Here is a 27,500-nt window from a genome sequence, read left to right as displayed (position 1 = left end):
TAGGGGAGGGTTGGGATCCCGCTAACATGTTTAACTCCGCCACATTATTTAAGTATGTGCCTGTCCCAAGTCAGGAGCCTGTAAATTCAGTGGATGTCGTTTGTTTATGTGTTACATATTTGTTTTTCGTTCATTTTTTACATAAATAGGGCCATTAGTTTTCTCGTTGGAATTGTTTTACATTGTCTTATCGGGCCTTGTATAGCTCACTGTGCGGTATGGGATTTGCTCATTGTTGAAGGCCGTACGGTGATCTATAGTTGTTAACTTAATGTCTGTGTCATTTTGGTCTTTTGTGGATGGTTGTCTCATTGGCAATCATACCACATCTTCTTTTTTATATTTTACAATTTTACATGTATTAAAAATATATTGTTGCTGACAGTTATGATACATATAATTTATGTTAAAATAAATTGATCTGTTTCAATCTTGATTCTTGTCTTTTTTTGTAACCTGTATTGAGACGAATTTAAATAATGTGTCGATATGTGTTCAAAAGTTATTGGACAAAAGTGAGTTCCCTGTCTAAAAAAGTCCTATCATTTCAACTAAAATCGATATTTTTCAAAAAATTAGATACGACAAATTGACAGTGAACCGGGCGTACATACGGTTAATATTTAGCAAGTATATATATAATACGTGCTTGAATCAATGATTTCATGCAAAATTTATTGAATAAATACAATTTAAGGATACTTATATGAAAATATATGAAGTAATATATATAGTATTTAATTGTTATACGATTTAATATAATAGTTATATAAAACACATGTAGTGTTAATATTAGGCTCTGATCTTGTCCATAACGTTATAGTACGGTATTAGTTATTATACTTCTTATGAAACAAACAGACGTGGATCCAAGGGGGGGGGGGGGGGGGGTCCGGGGGTTGGAACCCCCCTTTTTTTGGCAGATCAATGAATTTGAATAGGGACATTTAGTTGGAACCCCCCTTTTAAAATGGCTGGATCCGCCCCTGACAAATATTAAAAGGGAATAAGAAAAATCCACACTATGTAAATTATTTCATTCCATTAATCATTTTATAACCTTATGCAATTGAATGTACGATCTCGCGATTAATTTAGTTTATTATTTCCTCTTGGGCGCCCCAGTCTTCAACACAACAGTAATACACTTACTGTATATATACAATGTACAGGTAAAAGGTCATACTTATATCCGGTTTCTATATTTATTTACTTATGCGTCACAGGAAATTTAACGGAATTCCCACATTTATATAGGACATTCATTTCACAACATGTCAGCAGTTTAAAAGTTACCACGGCAATATTTTGACGAAAAATGTATTTTTCATGATTGATAATTCAAAAATGCCATCGCCGATAAATGGTTACCATCAAGACGAAACAGTGAAACCAGTAAATGAGTCAATGGGTCGCGAAAATATCCAACCGACATCTGCAAGACCTACGTTTGTTCGACAGAGAAGTAATGTTCAGAAAGTTGAGGACTGTGTTGAAGATTTGTCAGATGATGTCGATGGTACAAAGCCACATAAACCACATACACTAGAAACGAGTAAAGGACGTTCAGAAAATGGAACAAAAAGTGTACATTTTGCCAAAAATGGTGCCTGTGGCTGTGGTTCTGATGAAGGTATTGACCTACGACCACCAGAAACACCAGACGACGAAGAAACATCACTCACAGACGATAAACAAATCAAAATAAGACAAAGACAAAAAAAGAAAAAGCAAAGGCGGCAACATTGGATAGCAATCTGTAGTTGTGGATTCTTTATTTTCTTATTAGCTGCTGGAGCATTGTCTTTTGCTGTGTATAGTCATGTTCAACAAAAACAGAATCCAAACAACAATCATGGCGTTTTGTTTTGTTATTCCTGTGATATTGTCAAAGCCGAAGATATCATTACATACAAAGAAGACTACAAAATGTGTTGTGTGGGAAAAGATGCCAAACTGAGAAGCTCTGAAGTTAAGGTATGTGTTATTTTTAATGCACACTAACTAGTATGAAGCTTACATATTGATACAAAAAATATTCACATAAAACAAGATATCAAAGCCAGTCATATGATAGAATTGAAGATTAAGGACATTTGGTTCAATAGAAATCGTATTTTCTTGACTTTTGATGTAAGATATTTATTATGTATCATGTGTATTAGATGTACATATTATTGTTATATCAACTTTAATTGTGTATTTTACAATTTTATCAGTTTATACGTTATAGAAATGCAAAAAAAAAACCACTATGAGACACAAACAACCAAAAGATATCTTCGTGTCTAGACTTATTATGTTCTCTTAAGTTAACAAACGATATATTATATAAATAAACGCAAAATACAAAACAAAAACAGCACAGCAAGGAACATGTAATACATGCACTGATTTATTGAACAACAACAGATAATAATTTGTTAACAAACATTTCATTCATGGTGTATTGTTTCACAGTCAAAACAACCTTGTCAGTTGTTATAAGTCACCATACAAGTTATTTGTATTTATTACCTTGTCGTTATTTTAGTGTCAGTGACATATTTAACACTTGGTAAGAAGCAATTATTTAAAATCTTCTACCACTTTTAATTGTTATGAAGAAATCGGTCAAAGTCTTCTAACAGTTGTTTATAGGAAGCAATTTAACGCTTGTTTTGGAGAAAAAGTCGCCTCCCAAAACATCAATATAATAATTATTTAGCTCAAATATATTTTTAATCAGAAAATTAAAAAAAACATTCTTCTCATACATCATGTACATATTATTTGCATGAAAAAATATGTCAATACTGAAAATTGTTATATTTTTAACAGGCATCACCAGTTACTGCAGAGATAGAAGAAGGAAAAGGTAATTTAAAGAAATACATATAACCCCCTCCTAATTATGGAATCACGTATACACTTAGTTTCAACTTTGTTTAATATGTTTTCGTTCATTGCGTGTCTCCCGATACTGAACCCCATACGAACATTTACATAACTCAACTACGGACATTATAATTACTATTGTCTTTAAAAATAATAGTTTGACAATGACATTTCGTAGAATTGTTTATCCCAAAATTGAAACAATTGCTTTCGGAATTCCAGGTAATTTGTCTAGGCAATACTGAGAATATGTTTGTTATAATATATTTTTTCAACAAAAACACAACAACTTCTTACTCATCAAACAAACATCAAATCTTAAGAAATATGTAAATGTATATGAAAAGATTCTCTTTATCCGTTGTACTCAGAAAAGATTTCTTTCATCTGTTGTACTCAGAAGAGATTCCCTTTATCTAGTATGCCCCTTCATCTGTTGTACTCAGTATCTGTTGTACTCAGAAGAGATTTCCTTTATCTAGTATGCCCCTTCATCTGTTGTACTCAGAAGAGATTCCCTTTATCTGTTGTACTCAGAAGAGATTTCCTTTATCTAGTATGCCCCTTCATCTGTTGTACTCAGAAGAGATTCCCTTTATCTGTTGAACTCAAAAGAGATTTTCTTTATCTAGTATGCCCCTTCATATGTTGTACTCAATTAAATCTTTTTTGTTTTAGAAACAGAGAGCCACCGAGTGCAGTTCCAAGAAATTAGTATAGATGTAGACCGATCAGAAGGAGGTTAGTTATTTCTTATCGTGATATTTACATATTAAAAAAATCTTATGTAAATTGATAGTATGATATAATATGTGCATGTCACAATTAATCTCTTTAAAAGGTATTTTCTAGATAGATAAAGATATCACATTACAAAAAGTTTACTTAATTTTGGACAACAAAATCATCGACTGAGACAATTTTTAAAAATACAACAGTATCAACATGATAAATTTTCTTAAAAACGAGAGTGTAAATTTATGACGTATTAACTGGTGTATATATATGTACAGTGAAGATAACTTCTTACCCCTCATTAGAACTGTCAGAATAATCTGTCATAGAATTTTTTAAACAGTTCTACCCTAGATCTGTTCTAAGTAAAACTGTCAGAATCAGTTCTAGGTAGACCTGCCAGAATCAGTTCTAGGTAGACCTGCCAGAATCAGTTCTAGGTAGAACTGTCTAAAAGTGTTCTAGTTACTAGAACTGTCTAAAACTGTACTAGGTAGAACTGCCCGAATCAGTTCTAGTCGAAGAACTGTCAGCAGAACTGACCAAATCAGTTCTAACCGTAGAACTGTCAGCAGAACTGTCTAAACTGTTCTAGCCGTAGAACTGAAGAAATCTGTCAGGATTGTAGAACAGTTCTAAATGAAGTCACTGAAATGTTAAAACAGTGCTGTGATGAAAATTAAAAAAAAATATTGTATATTCTTTTGACTTATTTATATCACGTGATTTTTATTTAAGAGAAAGAGTTCTTAAAACTGTTCTATGGATAGCACTGACTAAATCAATGCTAGTCGTAGAACTGACCTAATCAGTTCTTATCGTAGAAATGTTCTAGTCGTAGAAATGTTCTAGTCGTAGAACTGTTCTAGTGGTAAAACTTGGTCAGTTCTGAATAGAACTGTCTAAAACCTACGATAGAACTGTCGGGATCAGATCTAGGTAGAACTGTCTAAATCGGTTTTAAGTAGAACTGACCAAATCAGTTCTAGGTTAGAACTGCTCTAGCTAGAACTGTCTAAAAGGTGTCAGCTAGGATGACAGTTATACATACTATCATAGAACAGTTTTCCTGACAGATTCTGACAGATTTAATGAGAGGTTAGAAGTGATCTCCTCTGAATAAAATTTGTGATCTCTGTGATCTTAATATACTATAAAAACTTTAAAGCGAAAGTGAATAATATAATTAAAAGCTACTAGTCGAGGTATGTTATGATAGGTCATTAGCCATTTTTGCATGAACATGATTATTATTATGTTACATTCATATTGATAGTTTAGAAAAAGTTGAATTGAAGAATAGATGATATGTTTTGATTACCACTGGAAAAAACCGCGGATCTTTCGATTACTCATGATTATGTTTTCTCTTTAGAATCCCTGGGTTTTAGAATGTTGTCTGCAGAATCTTCAAACAACCCATCATTTTTGAATTTGAGGAAAACTGCAAATACGGAGATCGTAATCAACGAATCTGGTCTGTACATGATGACAATGACACTGACAACACGTGCGCCAAGATCCGAAACAACAGGTACTTACTACCGGTTTATGGCTTGTCTGAAATTCCAAAATGACAATTACCAAGATGACGAATGTCGTAAAATAACTCTCCTTCCCAATGTTGGAGACCCATTTGAAATTCATAAAACTATAAACCTGAATAAAGGAACAATCATACGCGCAACATCCACAAATTTAGACTTATTGGAACGCAATGTGATTTTAAACAAAATGCAAATTGTTCAGTTGCACAAATCTTAAAAACGTTTTACTGTATTTATTGTAATAATATAGTGTTTAGTATTTTGTTTTTTGTTTTCAATACGAACTCAATAACATTGTTACAAATAGTACTTGTTACTTATTGACATGCCATTCATAGATCCAGACAAGTTTTCCCCATGTGTATAGGTGCTTAATTGGGATAAATGAAAACGGCCTTTGAAAAATGCTATTCCTGTAAAATGTCCTCAGTTAATTTACTGTCCTCTTCATCCTCAATGATTGATATTTGTCTAAACAGTTACATATTTTAAGTTGACAATTAAAATGTGTCAATGTGTTTATCATGATTTTCGCCTAGTAAGTAATAATGAAATGAATTTAATATTTTGAGCATTTTGAGGCAAGAAAGTATAGAAAGAAACGGAACCTAAGCACATATTTTAAAAAAAAATATTTTGGTAGGACGACCTTTATGATTTAAACAGGTTTCTAATGTTGCAAATTCGCTTAATTCATATTAATAATGTTAAATTAATACTGTTTTATTCAAAAAAATAAATTGATGTTTTTTTCTTCATTTTTCTTTGTGTGTGTTGTAACAGTTAATTGTACTTTTGTTATTATTTCCCCCTCTTGCTTGAATATTTTCAAAGCAATATAGGTACGCCCATATTATAAACTTGAAAGTGTAATTGCAATGTCAGCTCCAATGGGCATGTGAATTTTATTTATTAAAAGTCCATGCATCTGGTTACAAAATTTCATATACGCGAAGATAACTTATGTCATGATTATAATACACCACATTTCTAACTGATCGTTGAAATGATTACACATATGAAACTACTAAAAATACTCATTTTAACCAAGTTTTATGAATATTTATAATCTCTGCATTTAAAACACGTTATCAAAAGCATTTAGGCTTATTGTGTTAGGTATGTGCTTGACAATCATGATCATAAGAACTAAGCAGAAATAAATGAATGATTAAGAAGTCTTCCAAGTACACGATTGCTCATTTTGTCTCAAGGAACATTCTTTTTTTTATTTAACCAGTTTACAACATTCTATAGTGGATTTTTTATATCTAAAAAAAAAAAAACAACAAAAAAACTGCATTCTGTGAAGAATGTTTTTTGTTCATCGTTTCTCACAGAAGATATTGTAATAATTTCATATTTGTATTTGTCTGTATATGTATATTTATATGTTCTTCCAACATGTAGATGCCATGATATTATCTGTGATATAATTAGTGTGTTGTTATGGACAACGATTCCATTTTAATACTCGCCAAAACTGAATCAGCATTGAAAATACCATACTGCATGTACTAGTATTGCCTCATTAAATTGTCTGTTTAAATTATTTTATGCTCCAAGTTTTTTTTTTTTTTTTTTTTTTATATATGTGTAAATAGTTTGTTTCATTTTTGTTATATTTGCTTGTAAATTTTTAATATTGAACTGGGGTGTACACATGCAGTTGCCATCTCGGATCTCAAATTGTTGAAAGATTTTTATTGAAATTTTCTGTCAGAGTTTAAACAAAAATGCTATTCATTTGCATGCATTTTCATTTATTAATAAACATATAAAATTAAGGAAGTTATATATTATCCTGAAATTTTATGTAATTCGTTTTGTTAAGAGTAAATGTGCTCGGTTATTTCCTTTTTTCTATTTATTTCAATGACAACTATCAAAATTGTTTCAACAATTTCCTGCCTTTTCTTTTCTTAAAAAAATAAAAATAAATTTCCTTATATGTATATTCTATTTCATTGAATTTTGCTTAACCTATAATATGAGTTCATTGCTATATTTGGACTTCATTATTTTATAAGTTACGTAAACATCAGAAAATGTTATATTGTTTTATTCTTAAAACCCCTTAAAGATTCAATGTTAAATGAGTTATTATTTATACTGGCTTGAAAATATTTGCACCTTAATCTTCATGTGTGTCAAGATTGAGATCACTTTTTATCTATGCAAATTGTAATCAAAATATTATAAAGAAAACATTTTAAAGCGTTTATACAATTGTTGGTTTATTTTATAAAGTAAGATATTGATTATGATGTTAAAATATGCAATCGTATATATTACATCAACTTAATACCATCTCGTCTAGAATATGCATGAAATATTTGTCACTGGACGTTAAACAAACAATTAATAAATCAACCTTAATATCATGTATAATATTACAAGGTTAATTTTATTAGTTTATCATACTCATTACACTAAAAGGGTTGTATGATAATGATATGTAGCTCAAAGATACATCATAATTTTGTAACCATAAAAAGAGCATTTTCATTATTTCAAAGAATAGAGCTTTAATTCACAAGTGCATACGTTCGTTAAACATTCAGATGTGAGCCTTCGAATTATATCAAACAAAGCCAGTTGACATAATATAAAGGATATATGCATTTGTAGAAAATGTCATAGTTTTTGAAAATCATTTATTGAATTTGTTTATTTTATATTTTATTGATATATGAAATAAAAAAAAATAATAATTTTAAGCGAGTCTATTGATTATTGTTGTGAATGTCCATAAATATAAGAAGATGTGGTATGAGTGCCAATGACAACCCTCCATCCTAGTCACAATTGTAAAAGTAAAGCATTATAAGTGAAAGTTAGCTAGCTTTAAATGGCACCACAAATGACTAGTGTAAAACCATTCAAACGGGAAAACCAACGATCTAATCTATATTAAAAAAAAACCGAGAATCACGTATGGACCAAATCAACAAACTAAAACTACTAAACACCAGGTGTATGTTCATACCTTAAATGTAGATGTACAAAAGTAAAAGATGTGGTATGACTGCCAATGAGACAACTCTGCACAAGAGACCAAAATAACAAAGACATTAACAACTATAAGTCACCGTACGGCCTTCAACAATGAACAAAGCCCATACCGCATAGTCAGCTATAAAAGGCCCCGATATGACAATGTAAACAATTCAAACGAGAAAACTAACGGCCTTTTTTATATAAAAAAATGAAATGGTGCAACGAAACAACATACGAACAAACTGTGCAAAAATATAAACGATAAGCAAATTTAAGAAGCAGCAAAACAGAACAACCACTCAACAACAGGTTCCTTATTTGGTACAGGCACAGGTGGGACTAAACTAGTTTGAAGGCACTAACGTTCCCAAACATGGTACAGTGGTGTAACAGTACAACATAAGAACAAACTATATTAACATCAGTTGGGAAAGGCTTAACGTATTAGATGAATACAAACAGAAATACATCCATCAAAACTACACGGTAAACGTGGCCGGGTACTTGTACATCCCAACAACAAAAGACACTAAGTACAGATCTGAGAGTAGTACACGCAGTTACTGACAGCTAGTTCAAAGCCAATAAAAACTAATAAAAAACCATACACCTATAAGAGTGAATTTTTCAATCAGTACATATCAAACATCAATGGAGTTAGTGTAAAGACGTCATCTACAGTCACCTTGTGGAAAGTCAAGACAGAGTCATCGACAGATTGTAGATCCATCCGTACATGTGCATTTTTATGTTACAATAATATAAAGTTTGATTTTAATTTACTGACAACGAAATCAATTTTAATACCAGTCCAGTAAAAACTATTGTAGCGAGGAATTTTTTTCTCGAAAATGATTAGAAGTGTGCGCTGTTTCTAAGATTTTTGCTGGCTTTACTGTAAAATACAAATAAGTTGAAGGAAAAGAATATGAACGGATTTTGTGTTCAAATTTCACTATAAAAATAAGAAGATGTGGTATGGTTGCCAATTAGACAAGTGAACACTCTTACAGAAGAAACAAAATGACGTACAAAAGGAGAAGTTGACAACTGTATAAGTCACAGTACGACTTTTAACAATAAGAAACACCCATACCGTATAGTAAAATATATAAAAGGTCCTAAAATCACAACTGTAAAACATATATCAGAATGAGAAAACTAACGGTCTGATTTTTGTACGAACAATAAACGAAAAAAGTGTTATAAGTACAGCAACGTGAGTTTTGTTTGAGAGTTTTACCAATGAAGGAAGTTTCTAAACCGTAGATTTTAGTCTTGGTAAGTTTAAGTCGACTCTTCATAAGTTTTCTGGAAACTATGAGAACTTGAGGGACGCGTTACAATATACCTGTGGGAGAGATGACCACGGATATAATAGATAAGTTATCGTTACGGCAATCTTCCTTTGCCGTATTGTTTAATCATTTGTAGTGAGGTAATCGACGGATACCTCTAGTAGAACAGGATCCCTTTACTCCCGGATCATGCTGAGTTCATCCCAGATTCGCTTCGTATTGCCCAGTCTGTAGTATTTTGTAATTTGTCTGTTGGATTGTTGTTTTTGTAGACTTGGTTTTTCTAACGATCATGTTGCTGTCCAGATTTCTTTTATCGTCACTTGGAATCTTATTACTTTTTTCTATAAAGTTATAGAACTTACTGCTGTAGCTCTCTGAAAATAGCAATTTAAGATTGTCGCTTTTGCAGACTAATGTTTTTCTCAAGATTACGTTGCAGTCCATATTCCTTTTATCGTCCCTTGTAATCTTCTGACCTTTCAAGGTTATATTGAAGTCAAATAGTAGGTTTTCTGTGCTACAAATGTAGTTCTAAATATATATTTCCATTTTTACATTGTTGTTTTTGTAGACTAATGTATTTCTTATAATCTTGTTGCTGTCCAGATTTCTTTTCTTGTACCTTGATTTTTTTTTACTTTAAAAAACTAGGGTTTCTGCTCTTGTTTTCAAAGTATAGAATTCCTTTATAGATTGCAATTTTGTAAACGGATGTTTTTCTCATGATCTTGTAATTGCGGTCCAGATTTCTTTTATCGCCCATTTAATTGGTACCTTAGTACTTTTTTTTTAAAGTAGTATATTTGGATTCTGATCAAGATATATTTGTATATTGTTCGCCAACGGAAACACGATTTTTTTTCTTTAAAATTTGGGGTACTTCCCCTGTATTGACTGGAGCTAAGTGTTCTGGGTAATTTGTTTAGTCAAACAAATGCAAAACATGATTCATACGATACCGATGCCTATATCCAGTCCCAGCATTGTTATACTTAAGTTAGTCACAGCTTTCCATTGTGTAAAAATTCTATGCGTGTATTTAGACAGATTCTTTTGTATAAACAATTATGTAAGGAAATCATTATTGTTAACTTAGGAAACTCGAGGAAATATTTGCGCTAAGAAATTTGAATGAAAATAATTACCGAAAAAGGACTTAACATAAATAGAGATACCAATTGGAAGTAGTCCAGTTTGTATCAATGTTAAGTCCTTTTGATGTATTACGCCTATTAGGTTAATGGGGAAACACCTTGTCATATATTAATCGAAAACGCATACAGTGTAACCCCAGGGGTAGGAACTGTACACAAAAGATAACGGAAATTACTTCCGGTTTGTATATGATTCACTGTTTTGTTGACAGGTTGTTATCAAAATCATTCAGTATAACATTTACACGTTTTTGTATCTTGTCCTTGATTTTAACCACAACTAGATATATCACACTTAATAATATTCTTCTGGACCAGAAAATGAAGTTGTTCACATTATCGGACCAAAATATCATCACGGTGTAAAATTTGTACTGAGAAAAAACCAAATTAATATCTTTTGAGACCGATTAGGAACTTGAATTGTTTTTAAACGTGTTTTTTTGACAAAAAATATAATAAGAAGATATAACATTTTTTTATTTTCTTAATTGAAGGGCCCATAATGAGCATAACATTAATTACAACATGACACAAACATTACAGTGTAAAAAATGCGGAGAAATTGAAAAATGTATATAAAAATAGTAGGAGATCATAGATTTTTGGTTACAATAAAATGAATTTGTTAATGTGTTATTGTACCAAAAATTGTGGAGTAATTGCAAATATGGACCCACTGGACGCCTCCCATCCGTCTGTAATAAAATTGAGAATGGAAATGGGGAATATGTCAAAGAGACAACAACCTTTAAAGTGGACGTGGGTGTTTTATTAGCGATGCGGAGAGATATAGGTACGCAGCCACGTCCAATCGATATGGGGAAAAAACTTTGCAACGCGACATCTCTGACTATCAAAGTTTCTCTCTTTTTCAAAAAGAACAAATTATCTCCCGATCTCGATCGATCTACCTTACATATTGTTTTAATTATCCTTTTTCTTCTTTTCCTAAATATGCAGGAAATATTTGCCACTGGAAATAAGCAGCCATTATTCAATCTATCAAGCATAACTATTGCGTGTTGACTGATGTAATGTAACATAACAAAAAGTGCCCGGTACAACAGTATAACGTATACTTTTTATAGGCTTACTATATATAGCGTTAACCTACATTTAACATAAATTATATTACATTGATATAAGTAAAGATAAATTTGTAACTTGGGATTTTATCTGTGAATCATTTGATACGATAAAATTTGACTATCCGTACTACGTTGTTCCTAACGTCATTATGTCCTTGGCAACCTAGAAAATTTATAAAGTTAACCCCCGAGAGTTAACCAAGTTCAACAATGTAACCGAATTCTTTGATTTTACTTACAAAAATAATTCAGATGTCAAAACTAGTATGATATTAAAAGCTTTATTGATGTATCATGATGATGCAGGTCCCAAACATAAGGATCACTCTTCTTGTACCTCTATTGATCTCGTTGGCATGGTGTTTTATTTGACCTAATATTTGCCACTGGACTTAATCAACACTAATCAGTCAGTTAATCAGTTTATATATTATTACCATTACACAAAAACAATTGTATCCTTACAAATATCATGTAATATTTGTGATGAAATATAAATTCTAATAAGACGCTGATTTACATTTAGACTACTGGCGTAATTCGCCGTTTCAGAATGTAATGCATTCTTGGCAATTTATACAGAATCGTACACAAATTCGTTGTGATTGGTGTATTTATGTCGAGCCTTCGACTTAAGTCGAAAAAGCGAGACTAAGCGATCCTACATTCCGTCGTCGTCGGTGTCGTCGTCGTCGGCGGCGGCGTCCACAAATATTCACTCTGTGGTTAAAGTTTTTGAAATTTTAATAACTTTCTTAAACCATACTGTATTTCTACTAAACTTGGACAGAAGCTTGTTTATGATCATAAGATAGTATCCAGAAGTAAATTTTGTAAAATTAAAATTCCATTTTTTCCGAATTTTACTTATAAATGGACTTAGTTTTTCTACGGGGAAACATTACATTCACCCTGTGGTTAAAGTTTTTAATTTTTTTAATAAATATTGATTTCTGATTTCGTTATACTACATATGACTATAACAAAATCAGACATCAATATTTTAATTAGATCGCAAATTTTTATGAGAAATACTTTCTCTGTTCTGACTTGTCTGCAGTCATCCCAGCAGATTATGTGACATGGTATCTAATATTTTGAAATTGTGCCAAAAGTGTTTAAAGCCTTATATGGATCTTGTTTCGTTTGATAAATATTAATTTTATCTTTTTATAGATATCATATACATCATGGGTCTCTGTATTCTGTATTCCTTGTTTGGTTTGTCTATATATATATATTATTCTTTATATTTTAACATCCCACAATTTTCGATTCTTTATTTGTTCGACTATATATGTTCCTCCTATTGGTCACCTATCTTTACCTATAGCTGTTACCTACTATGCCATTGGGTCTCTGTTGGTGAGTTGTCCCATTTGCAATTATACCACATCGTCTTAATCCCCCTTCTTGAATCTAACTACGTCCTCTGAGTATCAGGACTAGGGAATATCGTTAAGAGAGGCATTCCCCATACGCAGGTGAAGTTGTGATCATTCTATGAAAAGGGGATTCTTATAAATATAATAAAGAATCGACTAGATTGTCATTTATTCTGGTTTATATTATGAAATTTTAGGTTCTTTGGTCCCCCTCTCCGCATAATATATTTATGACATCGAGAGAGTTCTATGAATTAGTAATACAGAGAACTATTAAACCGCAAAGTGGAAAGGGATTAATATAAGTTGCAAAACTTGTTTCCCAATCCACCATAAATAAATATGTTTAAACTAACACAAGTTTGGTGATATTAACTTATCTTTTGTTTCTTTTAATTTGGAACAATATGCTGATTTGCATATTATGCCAACACAGTGTTCACGTGTTTGATCGTTTCTTCAAGTATAATTGGAAGAGAACAATCATACAAGCGATACATTTTCAACAAAATCTTAGAAGGAGTAAAAAGAAATTATACCGAAAATCTAAATTCAAATATAGAAAAAACACAGTTTAACCAGTTATCAAAGGTACCAGAATTATAATTTAATACGCCAGACGCGCGTTTCGTGTACATAAGACTCATCAGTGACGCTCAGATCAAAATAGTTATAAAGGCAAACAAGTACAAAGTTGAAGAGCCTCGAGGACCCAAAATTCCAAAGTTCCAAAAAAATATTGAAATGAAAACAATATACATTTAAGTCATTTCATGAAAAGAGCAAGGTTTTCCAAAATGTCTAATCTACAATTTTCCATTTCTCACGCAATATCTTAACCTATTACTTTTGATGACAATACAGAAATGAAATGATATCAAGAGACGGATGTAGAACTATAAGTACATGTATTATGTCAATGAGTCCTCGGCGGTTATTGAATGTTTTTAAGTATGTGGTTAAAATGTTGATCCCATCTTACAGATAGAATCTGAAATACATGACACCATATCTACTATAAATTGAAAATAAAAATATTTAGTATGACCACCATTAAGGCTATTTTTCACCGAAATATATCGATGTAAGCGTGTATAGGGAAGCAAAGAAACTCGTCAAAGATACCAGGATTAAAATTTTATATTTACGCTAGACGCGCGTTTCGTCTACATAAGACCCATCAGTGACGTTCGAATCAAAAAATGTTCAAAAGGCCAAATACAGAACGAAATTGAAGAGCATTTAGGACCAAAATTGCTAAAAGTTTTACCAAATACAGCTCAGGTAATCTATTCCTGAAGAAGAAAAGCCTTATTTTTTTCAAAATTTCAAATTTTTGTTAACAGTTTATTTATAATTATGAACATATCGATGATAACTCAAGTCAACACATAAGTGCTGACTATTGGGCTGGTGATACCCGCGGGGAAATAAATCTCCACCTGCAGTGGCATCGACCCAGTGGTTGCAAATAAACTCATCATAGATACCAGGATTAAAATTTTATATTTACGCCAGACGCGCGTTTCGTCTACATAAGACTCACCAGTGACGTTCGAATATATAAATGTTTAAAAGACAAAAAAAAAAGAACAAAGTTGAAGAGCATTGAGGACAAAATTCCTAAAAGTTTTTTCCAAATACAGCTAAGGTAATCTACTCCTAAAGTAGAAATGTCTTAGTTTTTGAAAATTTCAAATTTTTGATAACAGTTAATTTATAATTATGAACATATCGATGATAATTCAAGTCAACACAGAAGTGTCAACACAGAAGTGCTGACTACTGGGCTGGTGATACCCTCGGGGAAATAAATCTCCACCAGCAGTGGCATCGACCCAGTGGTTGCAAATAAACTAATCAAAGATACTCGGATTAAAATTTTATATTTACGCCAGACGCGCCTTTCATCTACATAAGACTCATCAGTGACATTCGAATCGAAAAATGTTTTAAAGGCCAAATAAAAAACCAAGTTGAAGAGCATTGAGGACCAAAATTCTTAAAAGTTTTACCAAATACAGCTAAGGTAATCTATTCCTAAAGTAGAAAAGCCTTAGTTTTTCAAAATTTCCAATTTTTGTTAATTCATAATTATGAACATATCGATGATAACTCAAGTCAATAAATCTCCATCAGCAGTGGCATCGGCTAAGTGGTTGCAAATAAACGTTTTACAAAGGGCAATATCCATACCCTATATTCAACTATAGAGATCCCCGAAATGACAAATGTTAATCATTTCAAACAATAAAATAAAAGTCTTAACATTTTAATGGATCACAAATTGAAAATAAAATCGCAGACATCAACCAGTGACAGGCCCTGGACTGTGGACAAGGTCAAACATTGCAGTTTAATATGAAATATAGATATATGATTTGATTGCCAAAATGACAACCACACAATTAAGTCAATAGGAAGCGGATTTAAACTGTATAAGCAGCCATTGAAGACCCAGCATGTCAAAATGTGAAACATTTCAAACGAAAAACAAAACAGCCTTTATATTAATACAGATCAATCAAAAGAAAATATACCATGAACATACACCGTGCAAGAAAAAGTCATATACCTAAATGGCAAGAATTCGAAGTTAAACATGTTACAGAGCGCTCAAACATACCCATTAACATGACAATGGTTTTTAAAAAAAAGCACAAAAGATGAGTAAACTATGAAAAATCAGTTGAAAATATCACGATTTAATAGATTGACACGAAGCACAAAATCTTACAAAAAGACACAATGTACCGATATCAGATTTATACACTAAGTGTAAGAGAGGGACGAAAGATACCAGAGGGACAGTCAAACTCATAAATTGAAAATAAACTGACAACGTCATGGTTTAAAATGAAAAAGACAAACAGACAAACAATTATAGCACACATGACACAATATAGAAAAATAAAGAATAAGCAACACGAACCCATTTAGAAGGATATATATTAAGTTCGGTCAAAAGCAAACAATACAGGAATAAGTCTATTAAAGGAGCACAATTTTTGTCCGTAGAAATAGTTAATACCATTCGAACAACGGTACTGCCGAGACGTACAAATGTATATTGACATTATTAAGGGAAAAGATACAGGTTTTATCAACTGAGATCTTGTCTTGTTTTGTTTTGCTTTTGTACTTTGTCTATATGCCATTTTGTGTTTCTTTGTACAAACAATTCTTTGGTTTTCTTGGGATTAATTAAGACAATATTACAATTTCGACTGCTGAATCCCAAACGTTGCCGTTTTTACCTATTTTGTTTCTTTGTTTTGTTCACACATTGTTGTCAATATAATGGAATTCCATGCGTACTAGCAAGTGAGGGGTTTGGATAGCATTTTGTACATGAGGAAATGCCTGTACTAAGTCAGAAATATGATAGTTGTTTTCCATTCGTTATCTGTGTTTTAGCTTTTGATTTTGCCATTTTATAAATAACTTTACGTTAGGAGTTCGGTATTTATGTTATTTTACTTTTTTTCATCACACTCCCAACTGAAGAACATATGGAGAGGATCAACAGACAACGCAATTCATCTACAACATCAACACTTAATGCTAAAAACATAATAGTAATTAACTCAATTATTTACATACCCTTTATTTATACAAGAGTAAGTAAAGTTTTAGCTTATTTTAGCAAGTGAACACGTTAGTTTGGTTTATAAATATAGCAATAAGGTTATTATAATGAGGGTTTCAGAAAACAAACTCGGTTTCTCGACATTCATGCAGTGAAAATTAAAATCCGTTTCTTCAAACTCAATTTCAAAAGGTATGACAACTGATGAATTACATATCTAGAGGTAAACAAAAGGCGTTCAGGGGTGTTTGCTCATCAAACGTGGATTTATATCTGCCAGGATCTATAAAATTTCAATATGCTAAATCGACAAAATGATACTACGGCACGTGGCAAAAATATAGTGGAAACAGTTTGATTGCATGAATATCAGATGGAGAGGGACTTAGTTGATCCATTCACATACACCATCAGTCAAATAATTCCAAAGTTATGTGAACAAAACACAATACAGTGTCACATATTGAAAGTATTTGTTAAAAAAAATAAAACCAGCAAAACAATTTTTGCGTCTGTGAATGTGTCCTTCCATGTGTGTGTGTGTATATTCAGTCAATCTGACTTCTTATGACAATTTCAGACAGCATTCTAACAAAGTTAGAACTTAAGCCTCGTTTTTAAAACAGCTAACTTGTGGATAATTTGAAAAGAAGAATTAAAAGATTTCTTTTTCGTTTAAAATAACGTGATTCATTGACTTAGTCACCACCAAATTTTGAGTATCCGTTAATATCAACATTTTGCGGTTACCTCAAACCAGGTTTCATTTAATGGCAATTTTTAGATTTTAAAGGTAATGCTTTACAATGTATAACACTATATCAGTTAAGAAAATTATTACAATGGCATCATATTTGTTTTGAAAGAATTATGAATCTACTTTAGAAGGTATTTGAAGTTATATGGGGGAAGGATTTGATTACTTGTAGTTTGAATGCTGCCTCTCATGGTAAGTTTTTTTTCTATTCGTGTGGTTAACGTGAATAAATTATTAGTATACATATTAAACTTTTACATATATGATAAACGGAAGTTTGTAAAGTCTATCATTGGAAAAAAGTATGTCAATTTTTTGTGTTGCCGTGAAATATCATTGGTTTTATGATGTTTTATTTTAACTGAATTCAAAACTTTTAATTGTTTGAAATACTGAGTATTTTCTATCTTAGGAATATATTTCATGATTTAGCTGTATTTTGCAAAAATATTTGGAATTTTTCGTCCTCAATGCTCCTCAAATTCTTACTTGTTCTAGTCGGGCTTCTCTATCAAGAGTTCTGTAGACGAAACTCACAACAGTATTGCGTATAGCATGACTAGCCCGCGGCATCTTTGATAAATCTTGTATTTATTTTCCTTAAAGGTCAACAACATCTATATTAATAAAAATACCGAACTCCGAACAAATTTCAAAACAGTAAATCCCTACTCAAATGATAAAACCAAAAGTTAAAACACATCAAACGAATGGATAACAACTGTCAAAATCCGAACTTTATACAGGCATATTCGTTTTACAGTTAGCTAAACCACATACTTGTTTGACAGTCGCATAAAATTCCATTATATTTACAACATAGTGTGAACAAAACAAACATACATAGAAAATAAAAATGTCAAAATAGGGGTACAGCAGTAAACATTGTGTTATAATTTTTACCAGTATAAAAAAAAAACGATATGTCAACAAAGAAAAACAAAAACGGGATAAAGACAAAGCACAAAAGCAAAAACGGAAGGCGAAAATACTTAAAATTACCATAGTACAATAAAACAAAGAAGAGATTTATAAGTACCGAAACATGTCAAATAAATATAACCAAAAATAAAACAAACTGTATAAGTAATAGTTTACAAGGACAAATAAAAGAACACTATAACACGTACTTAAGATGATACACACGCCGGTGCCTAGCATCTATACTTTGAGAACACCGTGTATTTTTAGTGAACAGCTTTTTGTTTGTTCCCAACAATTAGCATAACATTGTTTTTAATATATTTTTTTTCTTGCACAAAACACTTCTTATATTTAGCATAATGACGAATCTAGGAGGATTTGTTTTTTATCGGTTATTTATTTTTGTTAAACTAAGAGGACAAATTATCTATTTTCGGCACTATATATATATATATAAGCTAGATTCAACGTTTCATTTTCATTCAAGCAGGGGACGTGTTTGATTATTTTCACAACTATATTTATAATATATTCGAAAACATACAATTTTGAAATATTTGTTTATTATAAATAATATATGTATAGTCAAGTCATAATGTACCATTAAATCAGAATTAATCATCATCCTCTGCAAACATTAATTTTCTATATTCCCTATTGCATTTACATATATTGCATACATAAACAGTTTATAAGTTTGGTTGTAACTAGGCTCTTTAAAAAGTATGACAAACATGTTTTGCCAAAAAAAATGTAAGGGTTTTGGAAATGCTGAGGGCCTAAGAAGCTATAGAATAAATAATGCAAAATCATGCTTTCTGGGTATCCCCCAGATCCTGTCTTAATCTGAAAATGCAAGTTCTGTTTAAATAATTTTTTGACAATATTTTGGTTTGAAAGTAAAATGTGTAGATTCAGTGTAAGACTTAAGTTCCTAGGGACAACATCTAAAGACCAATATTCATGATAAAGCAAAAATGTAATTCACATAGTTATATATAATTAAGTCTGTGGCTGCTGTTTTTTTTAAACTCTTGATCAAGAATGATAGAATTACTAAATTACAAAATGATTGCAGCACTTACAGAATACAGAAGGGCAATCAATTAACAAAAGACAAATACATAAGAAAAATTGATCCCGAAAAATCAAGGGCTACTTCTAAGGGAGAACAGAACTTGCTTCTTGCAAGGAACTCACGATGAACACAATTTGATATAGAGACATGAGTTTGGTTTTGAAATTTTCTACATGAGGCATTTGCCTCAATACATTTTTACGGCCCTGTTATAAAAGTGAGGTAAGCGTTCCTGAGACAATATACCTCAAGTTAAATGAAACCAATTTTCAGACATTTCAAGTATATATTTAGATAATATTCATACTTTTATTATTGAAAGATTTGGGAAGTGTTTCACGATTTGTTTTTACAAAAATGAATTTATGAAAAATCTGGTGCCATCTTATACTTTCGATTAGACCTGCTGTGTTATTTAATTTCAATACATTGCAAGTCAGGTAATTTGTTTTCAAACTGCCACAGAACAACCCATTTAAGTTTTTGATTATCAAGGCTGACTTATTTATTTACAAAATCCTCCTGCCCCCTCCAGAATGTCAAATGTCGTCGTCCTATAACACTGAAGAATTAGATTTTTGTCGGGACATATGGAATTTGGTCCTCTGCATTTCTTAATTAATATTTAATTCAGTGTTTTTTTAACCGTTCCTTCCTCTTTTGTGCCATTTAAATGTTTTGTGCTGTTTTACAAATGTTGTACAAATGTAATGTAAGCATGATCATGATATGTATATACATATATGATATATTATAGTGCTAAGTATGTTAAATGACGAGGTCTCCAAAAGTCTGTTTTACTTGAATCTATTACAATTTGTGTTTATGCAGATACAGATGTTTAAATTAAACTAGATACATTTTTGAAGAAGAACATTTCATACATTCCTCTCTCAATTTAATAAAAACAATATTTAAAATTAATCGTTTTATCTAATAATTTGCTAATGGTCCACTCAAATGCTGTAGAATATAGAGTTTTTAATAAAATATTTCTGATGATATACATTTTTGTTATTTTTATAAACTTTAAAAGGAGCCTCAGCGCTTCATGCAAACTATGAATTTGAGTCACTTGGTGTCATAACGTTTTTTTTCAATTCTATTGTGTGTTTTATTGAAACGGAATATAAAAATAATTACTCAAATGGAACTAGGTATTTTGTAAACTAGTGGCGCAAAGGTATGGATATTATTATTCGTGCGGTTGAGTTGTGGTGGCATAATAGGATGTTAACAGATGTCTCGCACTCCTTCGCCATATAACGTATATATATATACATCTATACGTTTAGTTTATCAAAATTTTAAAACATATAACAATCCCTCATTGTGTCTGACCTACTTGGCAATTATTCGTGTGGTCTCAATTAACTTTATTTATCTCAGGTCAAGTGCAAGCAATATACTACGGAAATATATTAGGTATTTCCCTCCTCAAAATACGTCCGTATAACCACACAGTTTACATCGATAAAAGCAACGTCTTCAACACTTGGTTGTATCATTTATAAACAGACGTGACAAGTATTAGTTTCTATTATAAGGACAAATATTTTTAAAATGACGTCTAATCCCAGCATGCCTAATTGCAATGATTCTAAACATGAAATAATTTTTATTCGTCAAGAAAGCAGAGTTCGAGCGATTCATCCAGACGAAGAACACGAACCTTTCCTTAAGACAACATCGCCGAAACAATGTCGACATTCAACAGAATTAAACGAAAATGAAAAGAACAACGAGTTAAATACAACCAGAGAGTTAAAAGTCAATGGAAACTTGGTCATTTATATGCCTCCAAAAGACGAACCATGTACAGAAAATATGAAATACCAAAATGAGAGAGGTTTGGTAACACCGGTATCGTTTGACCATGTTGACGGGCCGCAATTTCCTAAGAAGAAATCTGCTCCTAAATGTTCATGTTTAAGGCCCCAGACATATGTCAATATTGCCTTAGCATTAGCCTGTGCCGTCGCACTATTAGTAGGAGTATGGAGCTTTGTAAAAAACAATATTGACAATGATGACACAGGTGACAAATACTTGTACTGTTATTCATGCAGCTCAACAACCAATATAAAGGAGAAATACAAGAAGGATAATATGTGCTGCATTAAAGAACCAATAAAAAATTACAAGGTGAGACTCGATTAATTTTGATAAGAAATCAATATGCACTCCATATACGATTTCTATTTATTGTCACTTCGTATTCACATTTCTATAGACTTCATGCTTTACATTTTTGTCGATTCGCCGGGCAATTTACTAATTTAATTTTAACTTGTTTGTTCAAAGCCTTTGGACACAACTGATGAGGTGGTATTGAAATACGAACACAATCTTGTATTGACTGAAGAGTTGAAATAAATTAGCACACATTCGTCTGTTTTTATTAGCAGAATACTGCTGATTTCTATTCTCGCGGTCGGTTGCCACAAATTGAAATTAAATTATAATGACATAATGCTTTTGTTTTTATTTTCTCATCAAGGAGTATTGTGAATTCTGAACAGATAAATAAATTTAAAAAAAAATTATGTTTCATCTTTAAATAGATTTATAAAGATCTATAAACATTGTAGTTGTATCAAATAATGAAAGTTTAAGTGTAGGCGTCCGGCGACAGTTTCACTTTAAACCACAATGTACGTATGTCGATTGGTTTTCCCCTTGGATTTTCCCCTGAATTTCACCTAAGACATACTTGACCCTGACTTTTAAACTCACTTAAAACGTATACATGTCGCTTTTGTTCTCGTGGAAGGGTGTTGTTTGACGAGGAAGTAAAAAAGTGAATAGCTATAATAATATTTGTATACAAAAGGAGTAGTGTAAAATGAACCAAAGATAACCAAGCGCTATCACCAATACAATATATGACAGCATTTAGTTCACCGATAAAAATAATCTTATTAATTTTACTCATAAAATATTCTTTTTCTAGAAAAATGTAAAATGATTGATTCTTTTTTGTAACATTTGACAAGCCATTCTTTTTGAAATGTAAACGAATGAATCTAGATGAAAACAATAGACCTTAGTTCACAGTTGAGTCGTGGTTAAGTATTTGTTGGCTGTGTATGTCAAACTGGTGAAGATATTATTGAATACTTCCTGTGCGTAAAGTGATAATCGTTAAATCGGTCAAATTATAATTTTCATTTTAGCAACTAATTATACAACATCAGTTAATCTAATATAATATTCTATTTACCACTAATAATAATAATAAAAACACTAACGTTTATTGTGTCAAATTATATAAAATAAGGTACATTTAGTTTCTATGAGAGAGAATGGCATATATTTGCATGGTTTTAAACTGTTGTTTCGAACATCAGTCTCAATCCCTGGAATACTTTTTTTTTAATTAGAAGTTGTGTCCATGCTACAAATGTATTGAACGATTAAATAAAAAAATAAAATAACACGGTATACAATTCCTGCGTCTTTTCAACACCTTTCTATAAAGAGAGAGAGAGAGAGAGAGAGAGAGAGAGAGAGAGAGAGAGAGAGAGAGACTCCTTATCCTAGTTCAAGCAAAGACAATATCGTATCATCGTGTACATCTAGATAGAAAATAAATCTTCTCGTGTGACTTCCATTCAAACATATCATCGAAATGTGACTGTCTAATATTATGCAATTATCAATTGTATTACGAGTATATTACGATATAGGATATGAATAGTTGTAAATTGTGATGATGACGACAAAATATATATAATCATTCTCAAACCTTAATTTATCACGCTTTACATGATCGAGACCATTTTGATCAAATGAAATGTCTCAGGTTTCTATACCTACACACCATGGCTTTCAAAAGTTTAGCCTTATACGTTCCTGTTAACATAAATTCAGAAAAGCGCATCAGATGCATACAGTTTATAAAGTTTCATTTTAATGTTTCTGTGTTAATACTTTAGTGACTTTTTTCATAACAAGTAGACTTCTCGTAATTCGTTTGTATGTATTGTGGCAATTTGTTTATACATTTTGAATATTTGAAAATATAACAATCTATTCAATAATTTTTCAAATATATGTATTTCAGGATCAACAAAATTCTGTTGGCGATGGATTGGGTTCTCAAGGTAAAATATTTATACAACCGTATTGCTGTAACACTACTATTTCTTCATATACAGACATTAAAAACAAATACAGGTCGAAATAAATACAGGTGCCAATAAATTCAATCAAATGAAAAAAAGTACATGAAAATGACCCCATATACGTCATAACAAACAAATTAAATGAGCAGAAAAAACTAGAAAGGACATACATGAAGGGAACGACATTTTAACTACAAGAAGGTCTGTTTTTCCCTTAAACATATTCTGATCCCCAATCTGATAAGGAGATGATATAAACAAATATTCTGACTAAAAATACCCAACCATCACCACCTTAAAGTTAAATGGTTGTTCCTCATTGTTAACACTTGTGTGAAGATATACAGTAAGATTATCACTCACAGTGAAGACATCCGTACATATACATAGAAAGGTCTATTTAAAAGTGAACACATTTTAGATATTCATGACGTCTTCTTATATTTGTTCTGATTTTGATTCTTACATGTCCCTAGACTTCAGTGTAAACAAAGCATACCAAAACTTCATCATTATTTGAACTAGTACAAACAGTGAACTCGGGTTACATGTATCAACCAAAAGCGATAACCCACAAATAGGGATCACTGGTGTGCAAGAAAAAAATGGAAAAAAAAACCCAGTAAGATTGCCTGTAAGGCGAATGCCTGTGATACATATTTATTATTTAATTTTGCGTTTTGCTATTAAAGTTAAAACATCAACTTAAAAACCATTTATTTTCGTCTTATACCGCAAATAAATGAGTTATTGCATGTTAACAATGAAAATGATAAAACGAATTAGAATGTAAATATTTCATTGCAATCATTTCTAATACTTGTAATATTCTTATAATAAATAATGTGTTTTATAGGTAAACAGTCATATAATGGTTCAAGAATTTTAGAATTTGAAGCAGATTTTCAGACGCAAACAGCTTGGATAAACCATGTAAACAGTAAGTCTGTAAATAAGAAAAGAAGTAAATCCAAACTACATATTTAACTAAAGGGTAACATCTTCTTTTGGGACATACTAAATGATTTCATTTACCTTGATATCTCCAAACATAGTCACTGGCACACTGCTATGTTTTCTTATAAGCTGTATTGAATTGGTAAATTTCCTTTTTTAAAAACTTTATTTATGATTATAGTTATCAAAAGTACCAGGATTATAATTTTATACGCCAGACGCGCGTTTCGTCTACATAAGACTCATCAGTGACGCTCAGATCAAAATAGTTAAAAAGCCAAACAAATACAAAGTTGAAGAGCATTGAGGACCCAAAATTCCAAAAAGTTGTGCCAAATACGGCTAAGGTAATCTACTCCTGGGGTAAGAAGATCCTTAGTTTTTCGAATAATTCAAAGTTTTGTAAACAGAAAATTTATAAAAATGACCATATAATTGATATTCATGTCAACACCGAAGTGCTGACTACTGGGCTGGTGATACCCTCGGGGACGTTTTCGGGGACGAAACGTCCACCAGCAGTGGCATCGACCCAGTGGTGTAAATAGTTATCAAAAGTACCAGGATTATAATTTTATACGCCAGACGCGCGTTTCGTCTACATAAGACTCATCAGTGACGCTCAGATCAAAATAGTTAAAAAGCCAAACAAATACAAAGTTGAAGAGCATTGAGGACCCACAATTCCAAAAAGTTGTGCCAAATACGGCTAAGGTAATCTACTCCTGGGGTAAGAAAATCCTTAGTTTTTCGAATAATTCAAAGTTTTGTAAACAGAAAATTTATAAAAATGACCATATAATTGATATTCATGTCAACACCGAAGTGCTGACTACTGGGCTGGTGATACCCTCGGGGACGTTTTCGGGGACGAAACGTCCACCAGCAGTGGCATCGACCCAGTGGTGTAAATAGTTATCAAAAGTACCAGGATTATAATTTTATACGCCAGACGCGCGTTTCGTCTACATAAGACTTATCAGTGACGCTCAAATCAAAATAGATATCAGAGCACACATTGTCAAAATAGTAAAAATATTCACAGGTAAAACAACAAACTAAAACATATATGCTTAAAAGATAATAAAAAAGGTCTGAAGTCTGGGTAAAAAGTGACAAGGGTATATTAAACATAAAATAGAACCACTTAATTTATTTGTTCACAGTTAACGTATATTTTCATAACATGTTTCATTGTCCCTTTTCATATGAAAATAAGTAATATATCGATCCTTAAGACTTTTGAATAACCAACCCAGTTCTGATACAATGAAAAGTTTCATATTTTCATTTTTTTGCAGAATTCATTAGCTGGAATCCATCCTGCAGTATAAATAATTCATTCCTTTCGCATGAATCTGATAAAGGACTCTTGACATTGACGCATGATGGTACGTACGTCATAACAGTTTCTTTGACGACGGATACATTTTCTGCAAACAAGAATGAAACGTACATTCGGGGTATCGTTTGTTTGGTGATCGAGACCAATGAAGGTGAGATAACTGAAGAATGTCGACCAATTACGCACACTTCAATAATGACCATTCCTTTCGAAATAATCAAATATCGACAATTACAGAACGGCACAAAGATATACGCAAAAATCAATCGACCGAAAATGCTTAATAATAAAGGAAGCCACAACAAACTTGTTATTGTCATGCTGTAGTGTAAGACATTATGCTGTAGTGTAAGACATTATGCAGTAGTGTTAGACATCCAAACAGTCTTCCACCAAAATATGACTATATTTGTATATATAGTTTGCAAAGCTGTGTATCTGATATGTGTTGCTTGCGATACTAACACAGACCCGTGTTGATAAGAAAGACACTATACCAATACCAAAAAAGATATCGAGTTGACAGAAAAAAACAGTATTATCCATTGGTCATGACGTATTTGGAAAAGAAGATACGTAGTCAGCACAAACAGATACTATTTTATTTAAAATGTTACGAGTTAGATAAGTGGTGTGTGAATAAATTAATTACAATTTAATTCATTTGACATGGATATTCTACTGATTAGTCCCACTGTTATATAGTTTATAAAGTTTAAGATTTTAGAAAATTTTGTTAAAATTCTTAAAATTTTAAATTAAAACACATTTTGTCCAATTTCTTAACAAATGTTATTGGTAATGTTTCTAGAAATAGCCATGTTATTATTTACTCATCAAAAGTAAACCGATAGTAATATTTGTTTGTTTATATATATGCTTCAATGTATTTTGTCTCACAATTCGAGTATGAGTGAAAATGGTTATAGTTAGTTATAACAAAATGAAAGAAATGAGCACGTTAATGTATGGACTTTTGCTTGTTTAAGTTAAATCTTGTCTTCTTAAAAGTTTGCGAACATGGATTCATTTTGTACATTTGTTAAGTGACGTGTGTGTACGTGGTACAATGGTAAAGACGATACAAAAGAGAGTTTTGTCTGTGATACATTATATTCTATTTGTAAGTAAAACATGAATACTTTTACTTTGAAAATGAGTGTTCTGCTTGTATAAAACATCCAGAGCATTGTATTACTTTGTAGTTTTAGTGTTGTAGATATTTTGTTATAAGGTAGAAGTCAAATTTGAATCCGATGCATAATTAATGGCAGCAAGTAATTATAACACTATGCAATGCAGATGTTAATTTTGTATTCTCTGCTCAAAACATCTTGTTATCACTTATTGATTTTATTGATATTCATAAAATCCCAGATACTGATGTATTGATACCACGATTATACGAATGTTTAGAAATGGCGTATTATTACTAATATTATATTTATGTTCATATCAGTGTGTTATAACATTTTATTTATTTTTCATAATACAATAGAGGCGGATAATACCGAAAGCATATTCAAACTCAATAATCCGATGACAAATGGCCACGGCCATGCCATGTCAAAAACGAATTATGACCAAACGACAAATTTCAGTAGAAAAAACACAACATAGTATACTGAGCAAC

General features: G+C 31.5%; 2 protein-coding genes across 2 annotated transcripts; both read left to right on the top strand.

Moving 5' to 3' along the window:
• The first annotated feature begins 1,171 nt into the window (after positions 1–1,171).
• On the top strand, positions 1,172–7,879 carry LOC134711450 (uncharacterized). The gene is made up of 4 exons (XM_063572043.1): positions 1,172–1,977; positions 2,821–2,857; positions 3,556–3,618; positions 4,988–7,879. The coding sequence occupies exons 1-4, from the start codon at positions 1,330–1,332 to the stop codon at positions 5,374–5,376; spliced, it is 1,137 nt and encodes a 378-aa protein (XP_063428113.1). The 5' UTR covers positions 1,172–1,329; the 3' UTR covers positions 5,377–7,879.
• Positions 7,880–20,889: 13,010 nt separating this feature from the next.
• On the top strand, positions 20,890–26,218 carry LOC134711449 (uncharacterized). The gene is made up of 4 exons (XM_063572042.1): positions 20,890–21,583; positions 23,505–23,544; positions 24,422–24,505; positions 25,824–26,218. Exons 1-4 carry the CDS (start codon positions 21,002–21,004, stop codon positions 26,192–26,194), a joined length of 1,077 nt encoding a protein of 358 aa, XP_063428112.1. The 5' UTR covers positions 20,890–21,001; the 3' UTR covers positions 26,195–26,218.
• The last annotated feature ends 1,282 nt before the right edge of the window (positions 26,219–27,500 follow it).

Source organism: Mytilus trossulus, chromosome 3, assembly GCF_036588685.1.
Source record: "Mytilus trossulus isolate FHL-02 chromosome 3, PNRI_Mtr1.1.1.hap1, whole genome shotgun sequence".
NCBI lineage: Eukaryota > Metazoa > Mollusca > Bivalvia > Mytilida > Mytilidae > Mytilus > Mytilus trossulus.
Note: the sequence above shows the minus strand (reverse complement) of the source record. Positions and strands in the feature narration are given on the sequence as shown.